We start from the raw sequence: 25,732 nt of genomic DNA on the forward strand, positions 1-25,732 counted from the left end.
CATTTAAAAAGAGTGATGGAATTTTGTTACCAGAATACTTGAGATGCACTTTAAGTTGTAGAAATGTAAGCTCCTTGAGGGTAGGGACCATACCTTATTGTTAGTCTCCCTGCATCTAGTGTGGTGCACTTTGCCATACAGTAGGCACTCAATAAGTATTGACTAAATTGTGTGCAATATCCCTGAAATATTTGTTCTTTCTGATTTTTGCCTTAGTGTTAACTTCTGATTTTTTATTTTAAGAATTTTTATAAAAGCTGTACATGCACTTTAAATCACTTAGAATTAATTGCAGTCAGCCTTCTGTGATGCCCCATGTTTATGCTTTTGGCACATTACAAACCCCTTGGAAGTGTGAGAACTCCTGTTTGAGACAAACTACATCAAAACACAGATGCTGAAGTTCAAGAATGTTTGAACATTTGATTTCTATGCCATATGCTATATTCTGACTCCATAATTAGAAATTACGAAAAGCATAGGCTTTCAATCCTGGGTGTGAATCCTGATTATGCCACCTGCAACCTGTGTTACCCTTAGGTAAATTACCTAACCTGAGTCTGTTTCTTTTTTCTTTTAAGATTTTATTTATTTTTTAACAGAGAGACAGACAGTGAGGGAACACAAACAAGGAGAGTGGGAGAGGGAGAAGCAGGCTTCCTGCCGAGCAGGGAGCCTGATGTGGGACTCAATCCCAGGACCCTGGGATCATGACCTGAGCCGAAGGCAGATGCTTAACGACTGAGCGACCCAGGTGCCCAAGTCTCAGTTTCTTTATCAGTTAAATAAGAACCAATTTAGCGGCTCTCGGGAATACTATGAGGACTAAATAAAATGTTAGCAAAGTTATCTGGCACATAGGATGGATTCTTCCCGCCCCCCCCCAATATATTGAACACTAAAGAATGTTGCTTCCACATCAGGTATAGATTGAGACAAAGATACCGTATAGGTGAACAAGGTAACACCACATTGTTTTCCAAAGTGGTTTATAAGAGTTCCCTTTGCTTCACCACGCTTGCCAACCAACACTTGGCATTGTCAACCATGTCAACCTAAAGGGTTCAAAATGGAATTTCATTCTGATGTTAATTTGCATTTTTGTAATTATTGAGGTTGAATATAGGAGTGATTCAAAGTATTTAAATAACCAGACACAGCTGATGTAGGAGGACCCCTACTCGTCCAGGTGTTAATCCTGTAATTTTTGGTGTGGGGAGATAGGGATTCTAGGGACTCACATAGCCAAGGCACTTGTGTGTCTCGAGGCAGTGACTGCTTACCAACTAGTACGTAAGTACTTGAATGTTTAGGAACCAGTATAGCCACATCAGGTAAGTATTCATGTTTAAGGGCCATTTCTTTTTCTTCTCTGCAATGACTGTTTCTCCCTTCTGACACTTTTTCTATTGGATTGTCTTTGTTGATTCATAATTATTCATTATGTAACCTGGGTACTACTACATTCATTATCCATATATGCTACATACCATATCCCGGTTGTGTCTGCACAAGTAGAAATTTTTAATTTTCATGTAGAATTTATTACATGTTCACTATGGATAGCACTTCCTGTGACTTACTTTTGGTATCTGACAGGGAAAACTACTCACCCTTTTCAGCTTATCTTCCATATAAATTTTAGAATCAGCTTGTTAGGATAATATGAAGAATTCTTGGGATTTTACACAGATATGCCTTTAACCAATGGAATCCAATTTGGGAAGAACTTCAGTATCTTATACTAAACTTGCTGTTCATGAACATGGTTATTTCTCCATTTGTGGAGATTTCTTTTAATGACTTTTGATAAAGTTTTATATTTTCTCCATAAAAGTATTGCACATCACTTGTTTTATTCCTAACTTCTACATTGTCTTGCTATTTTAAAATGTGTCTTAAAAAAAATTATCACTAGTGTCACATTTTTTAGACTGTGAAGATACAGTATTATGAAAATGTTTTAATTTAAAAAATATGAGCATGATTATATTAAACTGTGTAATATACAATCTTTGCCAGTTTAACTTAAATAATAAAACCTGCTGTGATTTCAGACCAGCAGATACACTGAGAAGTTCATGCTTTGGGGTAAATTGAGATACTTTATCAGCAGAGGGAGCATATTACTCCACCATTGCTAAATCTTTCAGGCTGTGGCTCTTTTGTCTCTTGGTCTTATAGCCTGGACGTAGGAACTCTATCTTTCTCTTCTTCGCTTCACTTTTATTTTTGTGTTTCTTCAGCTTTTTCTTGGCAGCAATATCAGGATTAGTTACGAACTTGAAAAAAAAATAGAAATTTTATATAACTTTTAAAGTAAATCTTAAACCAATAAAAATCAAATGCAGAAATGGGCCATTCTGTTCACCTTTAAATATCACACATGCAACACATTCCCATTAAAGAGAATCTGGAGCCCCAGCTGTAAAGTCGCCACTTCTCAAACACAGCCAGTTCCTCTTTCCTCCCTGAGTAAGTGTGACACACACGCATGTACACACCCCTGATTAAAAATATTAAGTCTAGGGCACCTGGGTGGCTCAGATGGTTGGGCGTCTGCCTTCGGCTCAGGTCATGATCCCAGCGTCCTGGGATCGAGTCCCGCATCGGGCTCCCTGCTCTGCGGGGAGCCTGCTTCTCCCTCTGCCTCTCTCTCTCTCTCTCTCTGTCTCTCATGAATAAATAAATAAAATCTTTAAAAAAAAAAAATAATAAAAAAATAAAATAAAATAAAATATTAAAAAAAAAATATTAAGTCTAGGGTGCCTGGGTGGCTCAGTTGGTTAAGCGACTGCCTTCGGCTCAGGTCATGATCCTGGAGTCCCAGGATCGAGTCCCGCATCGGGCTCCCTGCTCAGCAGGGAGCCTGCTTCTGCCTCTGACCCTCCCCCCTCTCATGTGCTCTCTCTCTCTCATTCTCTCTGTCTCAAATAAATAAAAAAATCTAAAAAAAAAAAAAAAATTTTAAGTCTAATGAACACACCATATTTTCAAACAGCAAACGTACCTCTAAAGCCTTTCTCTTTTTCCGGAGTGCCCTTTTCTCATTAGCCTGTTTCTGTACTGAGGCAAAGGCTAAGGAGAAGCTCTCAAGTCCAACCAGCTTTTTGAGTAATTCCATGATTTCCTGGGATAGATTCTTCAGCATAGGATCTAGTCATACACAGAGAAATAATCAGAGATAGTCATGTAGGAAAGGACACATTTGAACATCTATAAAATCAACAACATGCAAAATATAAACTCCTACAACATTATCACTTTTATTACTTGAACATTAAACAGTGATCTAAATCCAGCCTTTATGTTTCTGAGATGGGGGAACGGAAGTGTTGGGCATGACACTCCCAGCCACCACTCCTCTGGGATGCACCAAGAAGCCCACTTTCTTTTTTTTTTTTTTTTAAAGATTTTATTTATTTGACAGAGAGAGACACAGCGAGAGAGGGAACACAAGCAGGGTGAGTGGGAGAGGGAGAAGCAGGCTCCCCGCAGAGCAGGGAGCCCGATGCGGTACTCGATCCCAGGACCCTGGGATCATGACCTGAGCCGAAGGCAGTCGCTCAACCGACTGAGCCACCCAGGCGCCAGAAGCCCACTTTCTTTTGGAATCCTGGCTCAGAAGACACTAATTTGAGAACCCGACAAACATCTGGGGTTACTTTATTAACCTGCTCAACTCTGTGCAGACAGGAGAAAGGTATGTGTGTCTCTAGGCCCTCTCTAGTTCATGGGTCATAGATGTTTAGCTCTGGCCATAACCTTTTTTCAAGGGGGGATAAAGACTGAGAAGCTGACAAAAGTCTTTGCTTCCCCACCCTTCCCTGCCTTCTGTCTCCCAAATGCAAATAACCCACAGGTTTTTGTATTCAATTTCAGGAGCTGTTCTGGGTTTCAAATTTCTTGAAGATGGGGAATAGTAGTGTCTTTTCTACCACTGAACCCCCAGTGCCTGGCAAATATTAGGGTCTCAACAAATGCTGGGTGATGAGAACCAAAGCAGACCTGGCCTTGACCATTGCTTTTCCTCTGAGAGGAAGGAAACTTTCTCAAGGTTGTAAGACTAAGAATAGTTCCTGCTTTGACATTCACTTCGTTTTATTTTATTTTAAAACTTAATATCCACTTTACCTCCTCTCTTTCCAACTCCCAATTCCTTCTTTTCCTATTATCAAAAGAGACTGCTTAAGATCAGTGAGGGCAATGTACCAAATGCCCAGGCAAGAAAAATGAAAAATAGGCAAAGTAAAAATATTTTAAAAGTATTTCACACTTTTGGGGCACCTGAGTGGCTCAGTCAGTTAAGCTTCTGCGTTAAGTGTCTGCTTTTGACTCAGGTCATGATCTCAGGGTCCTGGGATGGAGCCCCAAATTGGGCTCCTTGCTCAGCAGGGAGTCTGCTTCTCCCTCTGCCCCTCCTCCCTGCTTGTGCTCTCTCTCAAAGAAATAAAATCTTTTAAAAAAAATATTTCAAACTTTAGCCTTATAATTAACAATAAGAGAATATCAGGACATTTTATTCATTATTGTCCATAGCACCATGAGGTTTAGAACCACCTCAAGTTATGGATTTCTTTGCATATTTAACCTATGCTTAGGAGTAAAACATCTTTTAGGAGAGAAACATTCATTCTTCGACACAAGAAAGCACATAGAAGGCAGTCAAGTATAACAAATATGCCTTATTTGTTTGCTACTAATTGTTTTGATCCCTAGCAAGTTTTCTTAAACTCTGGCAGGGAGGGAGGGAGGACAGAAAGGAAGAAGGAAGCATTCAGGAAAGAAGTGAAGATTCAGAAGACAGGTGCAGTTACCCTGGTCCGAGTAGGTGCTGTTCATTTCTCGGAACAAAGGAGCTATGATCACTGGGAGATACGGCTTCACCTTGTCTATTCCAAGATCCAATGCTACAGCTCCGAGAAACTTAAAGATGCACGATCTCTGAAAGTATAGATCATTCATTGTTCGTTTGAAGTGTTTCTCTTGCAGCCCTACAAACAGTTAACTTAGAAAACAAGGTCTCTTTTGGGGCAGATATTACTGCTGCAGTTTTGGGTTAAAAAGTTCTAGAGACTTGGGAGGATTACTAATACCACTACAATGCTTTTTTCATGTATATTTTTAAGTGACTACTTTCATTCTATACATTCATCGCACCTTTAAGGGGTTTCTAGGTGAATAGGCAGCCTCCAGTTTTGCGATCCGGGACAACTTCTGGATCAGCCACAGCAGTGTGGCTGGCTTGCTGTGTTCTTCCTTTGCCTCCTCGTTCTCTTCTTTGTCAGAGTCCATCTTCACATCTGCACAGGACTTGTGTTCTTTTACTTCCCCTCTGGCCACACCATCTCCTAAAGCTTCTTGTTCTTCCATGTCTTCTTTTATCTTACCTTGCTTATCCTCAGATTCAGGTTCCAGTAAATATAAGACTTTGGCTACAAATAACAAATTCTTAACAACCTTAAAGGAGGGGGGGAGAGAAAGGGAGGAATTGGGACTTTGAGTTTGAAATAAATACAGCTTAGTGAAAAATAGGTATTCTACAATTAGGAGAAAAAAAAACCCATCACTGGGTATTGTACTATTAAACTGATGACTGTTCCATATTTTGATAATCTTCAGTTCTACTTTATAGTGTATCCAAACCCATTTTCATGTAACTCATCTACTTGGCCTAGTTCTACCCTCCAAGGTCACAAAGAATACTAAGGAAATGATTTCATTCCAGACTATCCATTTACGTTTTAAAGAGAGCTTTCATTCCTCCTCCATTAAATCTCTTCATACAAATAAGTTTCCATTTATTGAGCAATGACTTTATACCCAGTAATTCTAATTCAACTCTAAAATATCACTGTTAGGTACTATTATCAGGAGAGAAAAGCAAGGCTCAGAATTATTGACTCACACAAAGACAAAGAAAGTGGTCAGCCAGGATTTAAGTCTTTAGAATTCAAGCCTAAGTTCTAAAGCACTGAGCTCTTTCTCCTTAAATCCCATCTCATCCAGTTAAACAGCCCAGGGACCAATTTTAGACTTACAATAATGGACCCATATATTGAGTCCCTAACTCTGACATCCATGAAATCTCAGACATAGATGTTTCACACTAATTATGTGAAGGAGGACGCTAAGTTGGTTTTGGGTTTCTTTACCTTCCTGGATGCTCTATTAGAGGTGCTGTGTGCCAAAAGTTTCCCCCAAATGAAGGACTCAGAACTGTACACACTGTCCAAGGTTAGCCTGGCCATCAAGAATTCATGCCAAGATTCTAATTTCCTTCTTCTAGAACGTTGGCCTTCCTGAAGATAGTCCCAGTTTTGGAGGCCTTTTCCCCTTGTGGCAGCCACTTCACCCTAAGATTACAGTGAACTAAATTCTATAATTTCTTTCATCCTGGGTCAGTACTAGTAAATCCCTTCCTGTCCCAAGTTTCTATGGTTGTATCTGTCAACCTCTGTTCAGATTGATATTATGTGAGACCCTACCTGCTACTACCCTGGCAGGATTTCTCTGGTCTCACTTTGCTATCCACCAAATAGCTTTCCATTCTTTCTCTGGCCCTGCCATATAATGAAGCATGCTATATTTTCATGAAAAAGGGATGGAAGTATCAGGGTTTATGGCATGCTACTTGAGATCACTCTTTGGATACAGCATTCAGTTTCCAGTTGTCCCATAACTTAATCTACATTGCTGCTCTATCTTGTCCATAATGACAAGAGTCATGATCCAGTGCCTTGCTCATATCCAGATAAGACATCTGTGTCATCATCTACCAACCCAATGGCTTTACCAAAGGAGATGATAAATAAACAATAGACCCTATTCTAAAGTAATTTACATTGGCTGCATATTTATAAATGCTTCCCTATTTACATTTTACTTATAGTTACATTTTATAATATGGAAATCCATAAAACTTTTTAGTGATTTATCTGCCTTCTGTTAAGGACGGACAATTCTCAGACCACACTGTAACATGACCATTATTAACTTTCTCTTCAGCTTCCAGGAGTAAGGGAAGGGAATTCAGTAATACAGTTTATTGCAGAACAATCACAATCAATCCAGCCAACCAACTAATGCCCTTCAAAGCTTTGGTCACAATGTGGAATAGATCTTAAAATTAAACATGAAAAGATAAATAGCCTCCCACTGCATCATCTTTATTGGGAATTTTAAATTGGAATTTTTAATGGATCCATCCCCAAGATGGATCCCAGAGCTGATTAGAACTGAACATATATTTCCGTGTAGGTCTATATTTAATTCCCCAAGCATTAAAATAGGAAAACAAACACAAATACCAAATGTAAGCCTACTCCTAGACTTGGCGGACTAGATCCCTTCTATTAAACCAGAAGGATGACAATACTTACCTGCTCTCCTAGGGACTGATCTAAGAATTTGGAATGCAATTGATGGCAAGAGGCTAGGGAGATACTTTTCATCTGTGGAAAGAAAATGGACATTGGCAGACACAATGCAGGATGTTTCTCACTGTTTTTAAAAACTCCAAGTAACTAGCTGTAATAGAACAACGGAGGTGCTAGATTTTGCTCTGAATGACTTGTATAGGTCTGGAGAGGGAAGGCTCATGACCAGAAATTGTCATGCCTCCTACCTGCCCCAAGCACTTCAGCCCCCAAAAATGGGATACTTTCAAGCTCTGGGGCGATATAATCCCTCAGATTATTAGTAGAAAACTTGACAACATTCCAATATTTTCCTTCTTCCCTTCCCTTCCATCTTCTTCTCATTCAGTATTTATGGAGTTCCCACTATGAGTCATGCATTGTTTTAGGCCCTAGGAAATCAGAGATGGATATAACATGATCTCTAACTAATATTTTCATGAACATGATCTCATTTAGGAGGCAGGACCGACAGTATTGATATCATTTTAAAAAGTATTTTCCAATGTTGATAAAGAATTTGAGGGTGGTAAAAAAAAAAAAAAGAATTTGAACAAATAATAGAGGATGAATTTGCTAAATAAGCAAAAGTCTGACTAGACTGATATAAATTATTTTGGAAAACCCTGGCCTTGAGGTTGACCCTTCTCTAGTTCCCCACTACTATAGAATCACATGTGCAACAAAGTCAGCTGTTAAGAGTTTCTCCCTAGGGCCAACCCCAAGATAGTTACATGAAGCAGAATGAAGATCACAAAGAAAAAGGTTTTAGGGAAACCTTACCTTTTGTTCAAGGTCATTTGTTAGGAACCTTATTGCTACAGGTACTGAGAGTTTCTTTTTAGTTTTTTTGGCCTTCTGTCTTCTAATAAGTTCCTCTGGTTGGCAAGAGGCAAAGAGTAATCCAAAAATCTGGGCTGCAGTGAGCCACACCCAGCTGTGTGGATGTCTCAGGTGACAGTGCACATAACCTAAGGGAACCAAAATGCATTTTCAGATGTCTCAACTTTCCTGACTCTTCGGTGGTAAATATGATTAGGGTATGCATTCATTATCTATTATGTGCTTGGATTTAGGAACCAAAAAGGGACAAAATAGTCCCCGCTTCCTGGAAACTCTCAAGGAGCTAGGGAGAAGTGAGGTGGTGAAACACTGGAAACAACTAGAAAACCAACTCCTAACATGGTGAATGACAAAAGAGGTAGGAGTAAGTCTAGAAACAGACCGGTTCCATTAGAATTAGTTTTAGGTTCAAGGGAGATAAGGTGGCTGTAACACTTAACAATTTCTAAATTAAGTAACATAAGTACTATATACAGGCACACATTTATTTCTAATAATTCTTGAAATCAGTGGAAAGTTACCATTTCTTGAGGCTTTCTGTGTGCCAGGCACAGGGCTAAGTGTGTTCCATGTATTATCTTGTTTAGACCTCACAAGAGTTCTGTGACATTAGAATGGTCAGTTCCATTTTACAGATGAGGAAAGGTTTCAGACAGCCTAGCTGAAGTGCCAAACTGTAATAGGCAAAACCAGGCCTGGGCCCCAGCTTCATCTGGCCCCAAAGCTTATACTCCTATGTTACCTGGCCACTCTGAAAAGCCTTGTGGGTTTTAGGGAACAGGATTAAAATTCTGGATGAACCATGTCATATCTGAGTTTTAGTCTGTGATGCTTTATTTTATTAACAGGGTTTTACTTTTGTTCTCTGTGTATTCTATTTTGTAACAATCTGGCCATGCCTCAGTGAAGTCATACCAGAGTGGGCCATATAGTAACTTAGTAACTGTACTTAAAGCTTTCACTTCAATGTCTATTTCCTACAGACTAATCGAAATTGAGTATGTTAAATTAAAAATTCTAGGATCTTATTTTTCATTTAAAGAGTGATATATAATAAATGTCCCATAGAAATTAAATGGTTTACTAAATCATGGCACATTTGCATGGTGGACTATTTATAGCTATTTTAAAAAATCATCTGAGTGTGTTATGGTATAATAATATTCTTATTTAGGTACAAACAAGATAATGAAATGTATTACTTGTGAAATCATAAATATATAGTACTTTTCTTAGAAAGAAATGTTTTCACTGTAATCAATTTGAAAGGGCCTTTTAAATCTTTTTTTCATGGACTTTTTCCCTGACATTATATACTTTCTAAGTGTTCATATTCTAATTTCCCAAATCTGTTTTCAGTAATTCTATTACAACTAATGTGTTTGTTTTTAGATTTAAATAAAAAGGAAACACTTACTCCAGATTTTATTCAACGTCTCAGAGGGCTTGGTAAACTGAATGATATTACATTCCTTGATGAGTTTACTAATCAGTGTAAGAAAACTAAACAGAAGGCGATCTGCAGCTTTTTCTTCAGTCTCTTCCATGATCTAAAAACAGGATGGATGTAAATCAATTAAGACAATTTCAAAGTCTCTGATGGATGTTTTTACTCCAGCATGTAAATTTGTACCAGGGTTTCTCATCTCAGCTGACATTTGGGGTCAGATTAATTCTCTGTTGTGGGGAGCTGCCCTGTGCACTGTGGAATGAACTACAGCATTCCTGGCCTCTGCCCACTAGGTGCTAGCAGCACCCTCCACCCTCCACTTGTGATAAACAAAAGAATGTCTCCAGATGTTGCTAAATGTCCAGAGTAGGTGGTGGTGGGCTGGTGAAATCACCTGCTGGAGAAATTTTGATCTTCATATACTATGGAAGATAACTTACTTTAAAACCTCATTAAAAAAAAAAAGATCCAACCACACAATTCTTTTTTTTTTCCAACTACACTAAATTCTTCCTTTCATTAATAAACATTTTTTTGAACACGAATAGTATTTAATCTATTAGCTAAGCCACCTTAAGTAAAACTACAAAAATTAGCAAAAGTTTTACTCTCTGGCAAATTACTTACATCTTTAAAGTTTTCAGGATCAATTTCCTTTTCAATCACAGGAAGAATAGTTCCAAGTCTTCTCTCAAAAGAGACTCCTTCACTTTCCACAAACAAGCCACAGATGAGAGCAGCCAGTTGTCTATTTAAGCTCTACCAAAAATAAACCACCAGAAGACAGTGTTAACACAACTTTTGGGAGGCCATTTCCAAAATCATAAAATGAAGGTGGGCATTACTCTATCCTCAATATTTCTTTATGATGCCAGAAGTCAACATAATATGGACCTCTGGTGGCTAACATGAAAAATATGGAGAAATCTTCATGCCCAAGAATAACATTTAAAAAAAAAATGGAACTCATCATTATCCATTGATTAATACTTTTTCCATTTTAAATTAAAAAAAAAATCATGGTGCGTACCAAATAATATACAGAATTGTCAAATCAGTGTTGTATACTTGAAGCTAGTAACATTGTATGTCAATTATACTTAAAAAATTTTAATTAAAAAATTGAAATATTCATATAGTACCCCCATTCCCCATTCTGACTTTAATACTTAAAGCCAGTATTATGACATATGTTGTTTATATTCCACAAACAGGGGCCACTGATGATGGTGGTAGAGTCAGCAATGAGATACAATCATTGACAAAAATTACATTTCATTAGCTGAATAAGCAAAACTGAAAACAAAAATACTCAATGGGGACTGGTTAAGCACGTAAGTGATACATTCATGTAGTAGTGTAATTGGCTGACAGTCATGCAGTGGGACTACATATGTATTCTTACTTAAAGTGAACACCAAAAACAAGACTTTTCATTGAAATATGACTAAAAGCAACCCTAACCTTTTTTGCTCCAAACCAGGTGGTAACCATTTCAAAGAGCCAATCTTTTTTCTCAAGGTTGATTTTACTGAGTAAAGATTTGATTGTCATGGATGCCATCTTTTTACACATGGCAGAGGCATCATTCACCATCATTAGACAAAGAGGAATAAAGAACATTCCGCAGTTCTCATGGAGCAGTCCCTAAAAGAAAACAGGCAGTTATGAGCACACTCAGATTGGAATTCTCACGGTCCCCATATGGGAGGATTGTGGCTCCCAGGGGTCAAGGGGAACACAGCTACAGTTTGTGATTCAAGGTACCTGAGGGAATGTGTCAAAGAGGTAGGAGAGCATTTCCAGAGCAGACTCTCTCCCGGTCTCATGTTCGTAACTAGGGCAAGAAGATTAGATAGACTTGTTAGTATCTTTTAAATTTACCAATAATTGTTTTTAAAAATTTTAAACATTGTTTTAAGGTGTTTGTTTCGGGGTGCCTGGGTGGCTTAGTCATTAAGCGTCTGTCTTCAGCTCAGGTCATGATCCCAGGGTCCTGGGATTGAGCCCCGCGTTGGGCTCCCCACTCAGCAGGGAGTCTGTTTCTCCTTCTCCCACTCCCCCTGCTTGTGTTCCCTCTCTCGCTGTGTTTCTCTGTCAAATAAATAAAATCTTAAAAAAAAAAAAAGGCGTTTGTCTATTTCTTAAAAAGTGGAAAAACCTCCATTTTCCCAATTTTAATGCTTATATATATATATATATATATATCATGCTACCATATAGCTTTAAATGTAATTTTGTTAGATTTTTTTACCATTCTCCTTAAGTAGACTCTAATGAAAATCAATGCCCAGACTGAATTCGAAAAGCAACGTACAGAACCGTCACACGAAGCCATGCACATTGTTTGATAACCAAGTCAATGATTCATATGATAAGACCCTTAGAGAAGGTGCCATTAGGTTTAGGTTTTGTCATTTTTAAGACAGCTGCCACATTAAAATGAGAGAGGATACTAACCCTCTACCCCTGTGTAGTTTATGGCTTAAACTTACTTCAGTTGAGCAAGCATGAATTCCAAGTTTGGTCTCAATTTGTCACCCAGGGGATAGTCAAGAATATATTTCAGAAAAACCTAGGAACAGAAGTAATACAGATGATTATTTGGGTCCTGTCTCTCCAGGATTCCTGCTTCCTAACCTGCTTTCTGACACACACTGGTAAGTTATAAAGACCTTTCAAAAGAGTAATCAATCAGGTGAAGCCTGCCTTCTGAGTCAACAATGCACTTTCCTTTCTCCTCTGACCTCACTTATTCAGGTCCTGCCCCATATGCCTGATTAATACTCAAGTCCTGGCCTACCACTGGCATGGTTGTTTTGGGCTCCAAATCTAAGCTCACATGTAGGAAGCACCTCTCTTCCATAGTTGGTATGCTGTGGTGGACTCAGTATGGACTGTGGTTCAACCGTGTATTTCCCCCCTGAATAAGAATGACAATGGTGATAATATTAATACTGATAATAGTAACTATTTATTAAACATCTTCTATATGCCAAACACTGTACTAAGTGTTTTTCAGTTAACTCTCATCAGTCCCTTGGAAGGTAGGGGATATTAACCCCATTTTACAGATGAAGAGAATGACATTGGCACAGAGAGGTAAGTTAACTTGCTCAGATGACAATGCCAGAATTCCATGCCTCGTCTATCTGCATCCAAAAGCTCTGTTTTCAAGCGATTATACTAGTCAGCCTCTTTTACTAATAAACTGCAAAAGCTAAGGCACATCATTATACTTCTTAAGGCCTATTTTCTTCCCAGCCATAAAATGGGGGTATTTCTTCTGAAGGGTAACTCAAATAGAAATCAGTATGTAAAGTTCTGGGCACACAGCTAGTGCTTAATAAATAATAGCTGGCCCTCCCCTCCCTCTTCCTAACAATACTCAAGGAGACTTTTTCTAAAGACCTGCTTCCTCCCTTTTCAACAGGGCCTCCTCAGCAGCCCACAGCTTCCTACAACCCCAAGTTCATATCTCCAGTTCAAACCCTTCTATCCTGGATGTGATATGCACTCATATAATCACGGATGAACAAATGTATAAATACAGATCTTCTCACGTCACTCTCCTCCCTTGATTTCGATAGCTTTCTGCTATTAGAGTAAAGCCCTAAAATCTTTAACAAGACCATAAGGTCTTGCCTGAACTGGCTCCTTCCCCATCTTCATTTAGCCCCTCCAAAATGCGAGGCCCCTAACGACCTCAAGGTTTACCTTCCTCAGGCTTTGGCTACCTCCTTCACCTGGAAAGCTAATCCTTATTCTTCCTTCACATTTTGGCTTATAAGCCAATCCTCAGGAAAGTCCTCCCTGATTCTAACACCAGGGTGGTCCTCAACCTGATCATATGCTTTTCCATATTTTCTCAATTCTAAGAGGCACAGTTTTTCACATTTTAACATCTCTGAAATTGGGCTATGTCTTAAAATTGATGGCATCTTACCGTGTCATAGATTTTTTTTCTTTCTTTGAGGTATATAAATAATGGTGTGTCTTGTAAAAGATTAAATAGGACAGCACTTTCCCCCTCCTGGCACTTACGATGGTCTGTAATTAAAGAACTGGAATTTTTGCTTTGTGCCTGTCTACTGTAAAAATTTCATTGATAGGGACTGTAAAAATTTTGTTGACTGCCTTTCCAGCAGCATCTGGCACCCAGTGATATGCACAGTCAGTCGATGACTGGACCAATGGATGGAAACCTTTGGTGCAGGTTACTATGCTGCAGAAGGAAAATGTCTTCACCCATGTGAAACATTCCACATGTTATGGGCTATCACTCAAAGTGCTCTATGTTAAATGAAAATGCCCTTAAGACAAAGCAGAGTTGCTCCTCAGACTTGGCAAGTAAACGGGTTCCTGAGTATTAAAATAAAGCAACAACAATGTGACACAAAATCATCTTCAGAATTCAGCCAATGTTGACATGTCTCTATCTAAAAACCAAACTGAGAAGACAGGACCCAATCCTTGCTATGGGAATAAGGTCTCTCTACAAACCTGTCTGCACTGGACTCTGACAGGTTCGCTTTGTGCAGAAATTGCCAACTTGGATACTTTCCGCATGACATCATCAATTTCCGGGACCAACAACTTTCTTGATAAAATGGCCTAAGATAGAAAAGGAAAAGACATCTAATTTCATGTTCTACTGCAGATGGGTGTAAGCTGACCTGATGTTAAAGCAGTCATAGGCAATTTCAAAAATAATGGACGTAACCTCCAAAAGAAAAAGAACATACACTTAAAAATATTTAAAATGGTGAATTTTAGGTTTTATATAGATTTTACAATTTTTTAAAAAAAAGGAAAAAAACTCCAATGTCCAATACAATAAATACAGGCATGGTATTTTTTAACCTATATTTATTTTCCTATATTTTTATAGAAGTCTCTGGAAGTGTTAATAGAGAGTTCACATTCAAACATCTTAGTAAGTAGATATATTAACAATTAATCCACCAAAATCATAACAATGTTTATAATTAATTTTGGAAATCTACAGCTAGTCAAAACACTATGTTCCACATTATTCTAAGTATCTAACCCGAGACTCAAATCCAACATTCTGGTGACACTGTACCTTCAGAAGACCAAATGCAGTAGCCTGTCTTGAAGTATCATAAATGTCTTCCTCAGCATATGCTAGTAGAACTTGAAGCTGCTTCTCGGTTATCTGGTAAGACTTCACTTTCTTCACAAGTATGGTCACACACTGCAAATTACAATAGTGAGGTTAATAACCAGGACATCCTACAAATGAAGATCCACTGAAATGGTATGGACTTCATACAACATTAATGCTTTTTTTTACACAGGATACCAATCCTCTGGCCTTAGCAAATTAATCTGGAAAAAATTCTGGCCAAGACTACAAAGGACGATGGAGAAAACTATACTTTTGATGTTAATTCTGGTCCTGGCTATTTTAAGCACAACTGAAAACACCTCACCTTGAAACAATTTACCACCAGGTGGAAGTTCTGGCCCCTGGCAGCTCCAAGTTTTGCATAGTCCTTCAGCAAAAGGAAGAGGTGTTTGGTCAGCTGTTCTGCTTTTGTTTCTATGGAAGGCAGAGGGAACCTCAAGACCCAGATCAGGCATTGTAAAGCACCTGTGATCACCTGAAAAACAAAAATAAAACCGATCAACTTGTGTAGTGACCAAATGTAATAACCCAGCACCCAAGGCTGGGTAGACTCTAACAGCAATCAAGTTGAAAGAGTGAAATACTCTGCCCAGCCCAGTCTGGAAGCACTATACCAAAAGCCTAAGAAGATAGGAAGGTTTCCTATTCTCTATGGTAGAACTTACTGTTTCTCCATGGCAAGTAAAGATATATTGCAAGCAAGTAAGAAAAAGTGATCACTGTATTCTTAACCTGTATGAATAAATGATTGGATGGGTTGGCCAATTTTAGCACCTTTGTTTTGTGTGTGGAAAAATACATTATAAATGACTTCTATTTTCTAGAATGGTACTTTATCCATTCTAAGCATATGTGTATAAGGTATTCCATATATTAGAAATACAAAGATAAAGAGAACATGGTCCCCCTATTTTCATTCTTTTTTTAATTTTTAATTTTATTAAGTAGGCTCCATGCCCAGTGTGGGGCTTGAACTCACGACCCTCAGTTCAAGAGTTGCATGCTCTACCAACTGAGACAGGCGCCCCACACCCTTCCTCTATTTAAGGAACAGACAGCTGGCTCAGAAATTAAGCATGGGAACAATACACTATAGAATTTAATATAGTTAAGTGCTGTGCAAAAGATATGAAAAACATATGCTGGGACCAAGCAATTACATGAGAATCTATGAATCTCTGGGCTAAACCTTAGAGATTGTTGAGATCACCTAGTTCAGCTCTACCTAACAGACCCATGCTATTCTGGCTGCTGTAATGGTCTTTTTGGACTGAATTAGGTGAAGACAAAGGAAAGGCCTTGGGAGTCACAAAGGCCAGGGATCATATCCCAGCTCTGTAGTTTATTACCTATTTGACTACAGAGATGTTACTTAACCTCCTGGCACCTTCACTGTAAGAAAGGCAATCAGAAAATGGGAGAAGTGTAGGCTCTGGAGTCTGACAGACTGAGGCTCATATACTAGATCTGTGATCTGGGCCAAGTCACTTAGCCCAAGGCCTAGTTTTCTCATCCATAAAACAGAAGCATTAATAATACAGTGCCTCATGGGTCATTATGAGGATTCATACCAGTGGGGGATAGTAGTATCAAGGTTGATGAAGAGGATTAGTGCTGACACGGGGACCCCACTACTCACCCTCATAACACTGTTGTGAGGATCAAATGAAATAAGTAACGTACGTCCCAGGGCTTGTAAAACTATTAAAGGCTATCCAAACACATGGGATTATTACATTGGAAAGCAATGTAATGCAGGGAACAGAGGTAGTTTATAATATCATAAATCCACTTAAAAACTCAATCATCTTGTGAAGCACAAGCCTTGAAGTTCTGGATATTTTGCACAACATGGCTCTTGTGAAGGAACAGAACTCACCTTCACATCCATGGAAACCAGGCAGTCTATAAGGAGAGAGACAAAAGGATCCAACATTTCCAGAATAGGTTCACTTGAAGACTTGATCTTGGAAGTCTTCAGACTCAGATGTAGCAGCTAAAAGATTCAAAACGATATTTTACACCAGTTGCCCACAAGACCAAATGAGTTAGGTAAAGGTGAAGTGATTTTAAGAGACAAGCATGAAATGTTAAGATGCTTCTGTCCTAATGTGACAAAATTTTGAAGGAATGGGAAAGGGCCTGGGAGACTCTTGTAAGTGAAGAAAGTGGGAGCTCAGGGTGGAGGTGAGATGCTAAGTTCATTTACCAAGTGATTACTCAGCATTTACTGTGATTCAGGTGCTGGCTCTGCACATAGGACACAGCAGTGATCAAGATGAACATGGTCCTGCATGATGGATCTTAGCCAGGAAGACAGACTAGCAAATAATTAATTGTAAATGCAGTGTGCTTTGAGACTTCTGTGGGGACCCAGGCAAAGGGAGGAGCATGTGGTGAGGTCCTGGAGTGGGAAGAGTGTGGGGACTAAAGAACAGAAGCCTGGGGGCTGGGATGTGTGTTGCAGTGGTACAAAAGGAAGCTAGGCCTCATAGCCCAGATGAAGGACTGGGCTCTCAGGAAAAAAGGGAGCCAATGAAGGGTTTTAAAAGGAAATAAATGATCAAATTTTTGTTTTTAGAAGCTCACATCTTTTTTAAAAAAATTCAAAATAAATTTAGAGAAGTCCATACAAAACAATAGTGAACCCATAATAATAATGTTAGAGGTCAGAATCATTAATTCTGAGATAGTTATATTATCAAAATAAGTATTGGAAGAGAGAAATGGTAAATGGACCAATTCACCTTTAAAAAAAAAATCCCATAATTTACTTACAGTAAGGCATTTACAGTGGAAATGAGCAGTACTGGAAATCTAGCAGAGGATTAAAATAGGCACACTCACTGTGGGTAGCAAATTGCATTTTAAGGTTAATTCTTACCCGAAGCCCGGACTCAATAAATATGTGCATGTTGGTTTTCCTGCTCACAACAGCTTTCTGCCCACCTCGAACTGGAGTTGGGGGGAGCAGAAGACAGCTCTCGGGTGGGAGACGTGGATCTAGTGCAGGGGCTCCTGGATTTCTGTCAATCACGAAGGAGAAACAGGGAGAAGAACACTGTACGCTGCATTCCAAGCAGTTATTGTGGCCCTGCCTGGTGACTGGAGCCCAGCGCTAAGTAATGTACTGCTCACTGTGGGCATTTTCTCTCCTTTAACCGTGAGAAACAAGAGATTCTTAGGTTGTTCATCAAGGTTGTACACAACCCCAGAAAGAGATATGAGATTGATGAACACACAGTTAAGATGAATAGTAAGGAGACACTCCATCTGAATTTTGAAAACATATGCCAAGGAGTTTCTTTTAGAACCCAGAAGCAAAATCCCAAAGGAAGGTATTTTAAAACCTTTTAAGGTCTAAATATCTGTTTAATCAGTATATATTTAAAATCTACCCTAACTTTGATTCAATAAATAAAACAAAAATGGTCTCAGAGAAATGCCAAAATACCTGGCTGCTAACTCATGCATTTATTGGAAAAATAATCTCAAGGTGAAATTTATCACTTGGAAGGACGTTAGCTCAAACACCACTAAGTAGTACCATCTTATAACTCAGGCAAATACATATACATATATATACACACTACTAAGGTAAATTATTCAATTAATCCACTTATGAGTAAGAACTGAATGGCTTATCAGAAGCAAGCACCTAAGGATAGGTTTTTTGTTTTTTTTTTTTTTCTTTCAAACTTACTTTTCTTTTTCTGTTAACAGGGGGAGATTTTCACTGACCAAACCATAACTGAGCAATAGAATGGATTCTGCAGTCATTTCCTGATTTACAATTAATCCTGCTATGATTCGGCGCAAGGTTTCATGAACTTTCCGGGCCAGTTTTAAACTTGTGGTATTTTGTAAGATCTAAAGGCAAACATAAATATCATGCTGAGGTAACACAGAACTGCATTTTCATTTGTTGTAATGGTAGTTTTTAAAATATATATTTGCTTTTTAATATATGTTTGGTTTTGTTTTCTAATTAAAAAAGAAACATTCTTAATAAAATTTCAAACAGAACATATGAAGTATTATCTACACATAACCTCAATTCCAGAGACAACCACTATCAGCAGGAAGTGCACCTCTGGATATCTTGTACTCCCTCTTGTGCTCTCTGTTGGTGAGAATTCACTCTGTTGGTGACACTTGGAAGATGTCAACCCTCTAAGCGCATTAGAGGAAAGCACACACACAGACATCAACAAAATGCAGTCACTACTCATCTGAAGCCATGCTAATAAAGTGCTGTGATGGCCAAGCCTCAGGGTTTGATATTAGTCATTGGGCCAAATCAGAGGAACTTAATGGGAATCCAAGACCACCAACCCCAACACAAACCTCAGCACTATAAAGTTATTCCCTTCCCTTGCATAGGACATGGTATTAATAACTTTCATTACCTTGGAGGAACTTGATAATATACATGGAAAATTCACATGCTCTGTTGACTTTTTTTCATCATCAAAACATACTTAACATTCTTAGATAAGATTAATGCATGGTAGGAACAATTACAGAGTTAATCTAACACCAAAACATTTGGAATTATGGTTAATTCATGTCATTAAATAGTGCTGGTTTTAGTACATAAAATTGTAATAAAAGGAATTATTAACATTTATTGAATGTTCACTCCTGCAGTAGGCACAGAGAACATTATAAGGGTAAGTAAACTACAGTCCCTACCCAATAGGAGGCAGAATGAAAACAGTGCAGAGGGGCGCCTGGGTGGCTTAGTTGGTTAAGTGACTGCTTTCGGCTCAGGTCATGATCCTGGAGTCCCTGGATCGAGTCCCGCATCGGGCTCCCTGCTCGGCAGGGAGCCTGCTTCTCCCTCTGACCCCTCCCCCCTCTCATGTGCTCTCTCTCTTTCATTCTCTCTGTCTCAAATAAATAAATAAAATCTTTAAAAAAAAAAAAAAAGAAAAAAAGAAAACAGTGCAGAACCCCAAAGATACAAATGTAGGGATCTGAAGGGGTACATGCACCCTGATGTTTATAGCAGCAATGTCCACAAGAGCCAAACTGTGGAAAGAGCCAAGATGTCCACTGACAGATGAATGGATAAAGAAGATGCGGTATATATATACAATGGAGTATTATGCAGCCATCAAAAGGAATGAAATCTTGCAACGACGTGGATGGAGCTGGGGGGTGTTATGGTGAGCAAAATAAGTCAATCAGAGAAAGACATGTATCATATGATCTCACTGATATGAGGAATTCTTAATCTCAGGAAACAAACTGAGGGTTGCTGGAGTGGTGGGGGGTGGGAGGGATGGGGTGGCTGGGTGATAGACATTGGGGAGGGTATATGCTATGGTGAGCACTGTGAATTGTGTAAGACTGTTGAATCACAGACCTGTACCTCTGAAACAAATAATACATTATATATTAAAAAGAAGAAGAAGAAGAAGAAGATAGCAGGAGGGGAAGAATGAAGGGGGGAAATCAGAGGGGGAGATGAACTATGAGAGGCTATGGACTCTGAGAAACAAACTGAGGGTTCTAGACGAGAGAGGGGTGGGAGGATGGGTTAGCCTGGTGATGGGTATTGAGGAGGGCACGTTCTGCATGGAGCACTGGGTGTTATACACAAACAATGAATCATGGAACACTACATCAAAAACTAATGATGTAATGTATGGTGATTAACATAACATAAAAATAAAAAAAAAAGAAAAGAAAGGTGAAAACAGTGCAGAGAATGTGAGCTTTGGAACAGAAAGATCTACAGCTAAATCCTTACTTTCCTCTTTAACCATGACTTTTCTGAACCTGCATTTTCTTATCTGTTAGATGGAAGTACCATTGATCTCAGAGTGGCTGTGCGGATTAGAAGTGATAATGAAACACAATGCTTAGAACATAATACATGTTCAATAAATGCCACTTTTCTCCCGCTTGGCAATCTGGGAGTAGCAATCTGACTCCACAAAAGCTACGTTCTTAGCTGCTCACTTGACCCAGCTATAAAATTCACCTGCATTTCAAATTTTTTGCTTCTGCAGCACATGGTTTACATCCAGGACTGGTTCTTGCTTTAGAATGCCCAACTAGGGCTGCCAGCTGGTGGCTACATAGTACAGTGCCCTTAGCTCCAAAGGAAATCCTGGTGGTCAGGTGCAGCATTAAGGCTTATCCCGCATGGCTCTCAAGAACTCATGATACCGTAACATGGGGATCTCCTGTATTGCACTCAAGTCCTTACCTCTTTTAATGGAAGGATAAGTTTTGTAACCTGATCTTTTCCTACAAACTTGCCCAGGATTTCATAAGAATCGTAACTTTTGCTTCTTCGTGCCTCCATGACTTTGGAGAGGATCTGCTTCACTTCCTTCTCTTCAGCAATGGCACCAAACAACTCATGGTTAAAAATCTTTGAGAGAAAAAAGCCAAATGGCAATTATATGCAATCAGCAAGATACGTCAACGTAAGTAGTCTCTGATACATCCAGATCAGGGGAAAGCAAGTCAGATAGGACTGAAATTAGATGGTAAGAATTCCTATTAGATTTCACTTTTTCAAGGTAGTTCAGGGACCAATTACTGAAAGACAAGCAAATACAGAAACACCTAAAGGTTTTTTCTAAGGGGAAACAGAAGAAGAATACTATATAGATTTACATATATAATTACGGAATATACAGACAGGTACTACTTCTTTGATATTACCAAAGAGCAGCTTAATTTCTCTTTAAAAAACTCATATGATATGATATTTGCAACTTAATTACCAAAACTGATGTGTTTAATTCAAAATGTTTAAGTGTCTACATTTTTTTATAAACAAGGACTGTGTAGCACTTAATCCCACCCCCCAAGTTATCACATTATCCAATTTTAAAAACTGATTATTAATTTTTCATTATTCTACTTTTCATTGTTCTAGGTAACACTTTATAACTTTTATATAAACCGCAGACTAAATGTATCTCTGATTATTCCTTTAAAACAGATTCTTGGAAGTAGTTGAAATTTTTGCTTATTTTAAAGTTCTTGATACACAACATCAGCTTTCTTTCCAGAAAGGTTACACCAAAACTCACGACCTACTGGCAGTGGCAGGTGCCCATCTCACGTCATTTGATCAGCTTTTTAAACCTCTGCTAATCTAAGAGATAAGACAGTACATTATTTTCATTTCTATAGGCTATAATTATTCCTTAATTTGTGAATTGATTTCCTGTGTCCTTTGCCCAGTTAAAAAAAAACAGTGAAACTTCCTTTTTCTAAATCTTACCTCCATCATTATATCTAAACAAGAGTCCAAATCCCCAACTTGTAGCTTGTTCGTGAGGCCTTGCAGCAACATGTAAACAGTGAAAGTCAGCACATGGACCTAAAATGAAATGCACAGTAAGAATATGAATGGTGAAGAATACCACATTAGGAAAAAAATAAGATCTAGGAAGTACTGCAGAGAGCACTCAAAAGTAGTATCTGGCATTACTATAGGGAGAAGCTTTGACAAATATCACCGTGTAAAAGACTAACCAAATGATCATTTTGAGCAAGATGCTCAGAAACACATTTTCATGCTTGGGATCTATTACTGACTATGACTAAACCAGGCCAGATTTATAAAGAAAGGCACAAGAGCCTTGAATTTTAAAAACCAACCTGTGAATTAAGGGGCTTGCCAATGTTGAGTGCAATCAAAGCTGTTCTGAAGGAAACAGACAAATTTTTGCCCTTAATATTAACCATAGCTAACATTCCTAAGAGCTTACTATGGGCTATTAGTATTAATACCACATACATGTATTAAATCATTTAATCCTCACCCACTGTATCTATGGCGTAGGTGCTATATTATCAGCACTTTTCAGGGATGAGGAGGCTGAGGCACAAAGAGATCAAGTAACTTGCCACAGTTTGCATGGGTAGCAGTGGTAGAGTCAGGATTTGAAACCATATGGAGCGGTGCCAGAGCCCCTGCTCTGTATCACTATACTGTGTTGCCTCTCAAGCTTTTTGCATTCTTTATGCTGCTTCTAATGCTATGAAATTATCACAGTGAACATCAGATAATGATCACAGGCTAAGGAAACATAATTGGTTATCAATATATAGATTGGATTTTATTTTTTAAGTAATCTCTACACCCAGTGTGGGGCTCAAACTCAACCCCAAGATCAAGAGTTGCATGCTCTACTGACTGAGATGGCCAGGCACTCCTCGAATGGATTCTAAAGGCATAATTTCATATATATCTGCTGGAGATCTTTATGTACTTTTATATACTTAAAATGTTTGCTGTGGGCTTTATACTTAAAAGCCCTTTTGGGGGGGGATGAAGAATGACATTTGAGGAGTACAATTTTGAATAGTGTCTATACAGTTAACACTAAAAGCCAAACTAGTTGTTCTCTCATCCCTATTTTAATTATTTTAACAAATCATGGAATGGACTTAAAGAACAGGTGGTTAAAGGAAAAAGGGTTACTCATTTAAGTATCTCAGGTGCTCCATTAAAATATAGATGAATCCAAAAGACAGAGATATACTGTATTTATCCTTCTATGCCCAGGCCTAACACCGCACGTCACATAAAGCAGCCATGGAATAAATGCTGGTTGGAAGAACAGAATAAAAATGAATACTGACAGGGGCTCTGATCCCAGGTAAGATGAAGAAAGCACACTCTACTCTGTCTCTCCCACTGAAAGCAGCTGTTAACACCTGGAAAGGATGCACGGAACAGCTACTGGGGAAGAACACCAGAATGCAAGTACCACCAAACTTCCAGGGAGTTTACCACTGTTTTCTGTTCAGTATCCCCCAGCTAACATGCAAGTGGATGCCAGGACGAAGGGAACTCTAGGAGAAGCCCCATGGCTTGCCTAGTAGGAACAGGAACATATAATGCTCTAAGTGAGGAGGAAATCCCTGGTTTTCTTTCTTTCTATTTTCTGTTCTCCCACACCCCAGCCCCCTACAATCCTGCGGTGATGGTGGTAGCAATGGCCTAGAAATGGGAATTGGCAGGAGCCACAACTCTGTGGGAGGGGACCTTCCTCTGCTTTAGTGGAACTGCATGCTGAGAGGGTAGGCCAATGCTAGCTACTCTTCTCTTTCTGTTTCGCCACCACTAGGCCCCTCCTGTGGGCACAGCCGTGGGAAGTGACAGCAAAATGGGAGCAATAAAGCCCCAGCTTTCTACGTGGAGGACTGAAACAAACAGAAAACTACAGTGCTGGCAAAGAAACTGAAGATACAAAGAATTAAATGGAAATTTTAGAACTGAAAAACCCAACAACCAAAGTAAGAAATTCATTGGATGAGCCCAGCAGCAGGATGGAGATGAAAAAGGAAGGAGTAAGTGAACTCGAAGACAGATCAATAAAAACTATTCACATCCAAACTACAGAAAGGAAGAACTGAAAAAATAAAAAACATGAAGAGAGCCTCAGGAACCAGTGGGACAAAAACAGAAAGTCTAATATTCATTTCACTGGAGTTCCAGGAGAGGACAGAGTACAGTGCAGAAAAATTATTTGGAGAAATAATGGCTCAAAACTCCCCAAATTTGGGGAGCAAATCTCAAATACGCTACCCCCCCATAACCCCCCCCAACCACAAAAAGCAAACTCAATTACATCATAATCAAACTACTGAAAAATAAAGCAAAGAAAAAGTCTAAAGCAGCCAGAGGAGAAAAAGATGCATTACTTAGAGGGGGAAAATGATTTGAATAACTGGATTATTCATCAGAAAGGCCAGAAGGAAGTGATTCAACATTTTTAAAGTGCTGAAAGAAAAGTACTATTAATGATAACAGAAAACTAAGAGCATTTGCTGCCACCATACTTGCCCTACAAGATTGCTGACAGAAGTTCTTAGGCTGAAGGGAAACAATTACCAGAAACTTGAAAATTCAGAAATTAAAGAAGGGCAGCAAAAATGATAAATATCTGGGCAAACTAACAGACTATTTTTTTCTTCTTGAGTTCTTTAAAATATGTTTGACATTTACAAGCAAAAACTGTACCACTGCCTGATGAAGTTTTCAATATATGGAGATAGACAAACAACTATAAAATAAAGGATGAAGGGATCCATATGGGGGTAAGGTTTCTATATTCCACTTGAAGTCATAAAATACTGATTCTAAGTAGAATGTTAAAAGTAAGTATGTATATGGTAATTTCTAGAGCAACCATCAAAAAACTATTCAAAGAGAGACAGTTAAAATGAATACTGATATTTTAATTTTTTTTTTTTTAAGATTTTATTTATTTGCGAAAGAGAGAATGAGAGACAGAGAGCATGAGACGGAGGAGGGTCAGAGGGAGAAGCAGACTCCCTGCTGAGCAGGGAGCCTGATGCGGGACTCAATCCTGGGACTCCGGGATCATGACCTGAGCCGAAGGCAGTTGTTTAACCAACTGAGCCACCCAGGCGCCCCAGAATACTGATATTTTAATATGTTAGATTTATAACCTATAGAATAGGAAGCTTACCTTTGAGCAAATTCAGATACAGAAAGTAAAGCTAACTACCAGAAGTCTTGACTGGATACTTGAAAAAAATAAGCTACAGTTTTTCTCAAACTTGATATCACTCAGGGATCTTACTGAAATGCAGATAGTATAGGTTAGGTGTAGGGCCCTAAATTGGGCATTTCTTTTTTAATTTAATTTTATTTCATTATGTTATGTTAGTCACCATACATCATTGGTTCTTTTTGTTTTTTTCTTTTTAAGATTTTATTTATTCATTTATTTGAGAGAGTGAGAGAGAGAGAGAGAGCACATGAGAGAGGAGAGGGTCAGAGGGAGAAGCAGACTTCCTGCCGAGCAGGGAGCCCGATGTGGGACTCGATCCCGGGACTCCAGGATCATGACCTGAGCCGAA

At 38.7% G+C, this 25,732-nt stretch overlaps 1 protein-coding gene across 3 annotated transcripts in view; it reads right to left on the minus strand.

Annotated features, from left to right (window-relative positions):
• Nucleotides 1-727: 727 nt before the first annotated feature.
• UTP20 (UTP20 small subunit processome component) overlaps nt 728-25,732 on the minus strand; it is a 103,150-nt gene continuing 78,145 nt past the window's right edge. For 2 of the 3 annotated variants that reach the window (XM_034987744.1, XM_034987745.1), the window contains 19 exons: nt 22,116-22,214; nt 21,084-21,251; nt 18,567-18,733; nt 17,748-17,889; nt 16,743-16,859; nt 15,168-15,338; nt 14,798-14,929; nt 14,215-14,325; nt 12,207-12,286; nt 11,479-11,548; nt 11,176-11,358; nt 10,339-10,470; nt 9,679-9,811; nt 8,202-8,389; nt 7,383-7,454; nt 5,161-5,460; nt 4,818-4,944; nt 3,011-3,156; nt 1,947-2,282 (listed from right to left, as the gene is read on the minus strand). In XM_034987744.1, the coding sequence (XP_034843635.1) occupies nt 2,127-2,282; nt 3,011-3,156; nt 4,818-4,944; nt 5,161-5,460; nt 7,383-7,454; nt 8,202-8,389; nt 9,679-9,811; nt 10,339-10,470; nt 11,176-11,358; nt 11,479-11,548; nt 12,207-12,286; nt 14,215-14,325; nt 14,798-14,929; nt 15,168-15,338; nt 16,743-16,859; nt 17,748-17,889; nt 18,567-18,733; nt 21,084-21,251; nt 22,116-22,214 (2,694 nt within the window). In that variant the 3' untranslated portion in view covers nt 1,947-2,126. Of the gene's footprint in view, nt 2,283-3,010; nt 3,157-4,817; nt 4,945-5,160; nt 5,461-7,382; nt 7,455-8,201; nt 8,390-9,678; nt 9,812-10,338; nt 10,471-11,175; nt 11,359-11,478; nt 11,549-12,206; nt 12,287-14,214; nt 14,326-14,797; nt 14,930-15,167; nt 15,339-16,742; nt 16,860-17,747; nt 17,890-18,566; nt 18,734-21,083; nt 21,252-22,115; nt 22,215-25,732 lie in introns of all 3 variants that reach the window. The other variant, XM_034987743.1, reaches the window with a different exon arrangement.

Source organism: Mirounga leonina, unplaced genomic scaffold (assembly GCF_011800145.1).
Source record: "Mirounga leonina isolate KUSES-001 unplaced genomic scaffold, KU_Mleo_1.0 Mir_418, whole genome shotgun sequence".
Taxonomy (NCBI): domain Eukaryota; kingdom Metazoa; phylum Chordata; class Mammalia; order Carnivora; family Phocidae; genus Mirounga; species Mirounga leonina.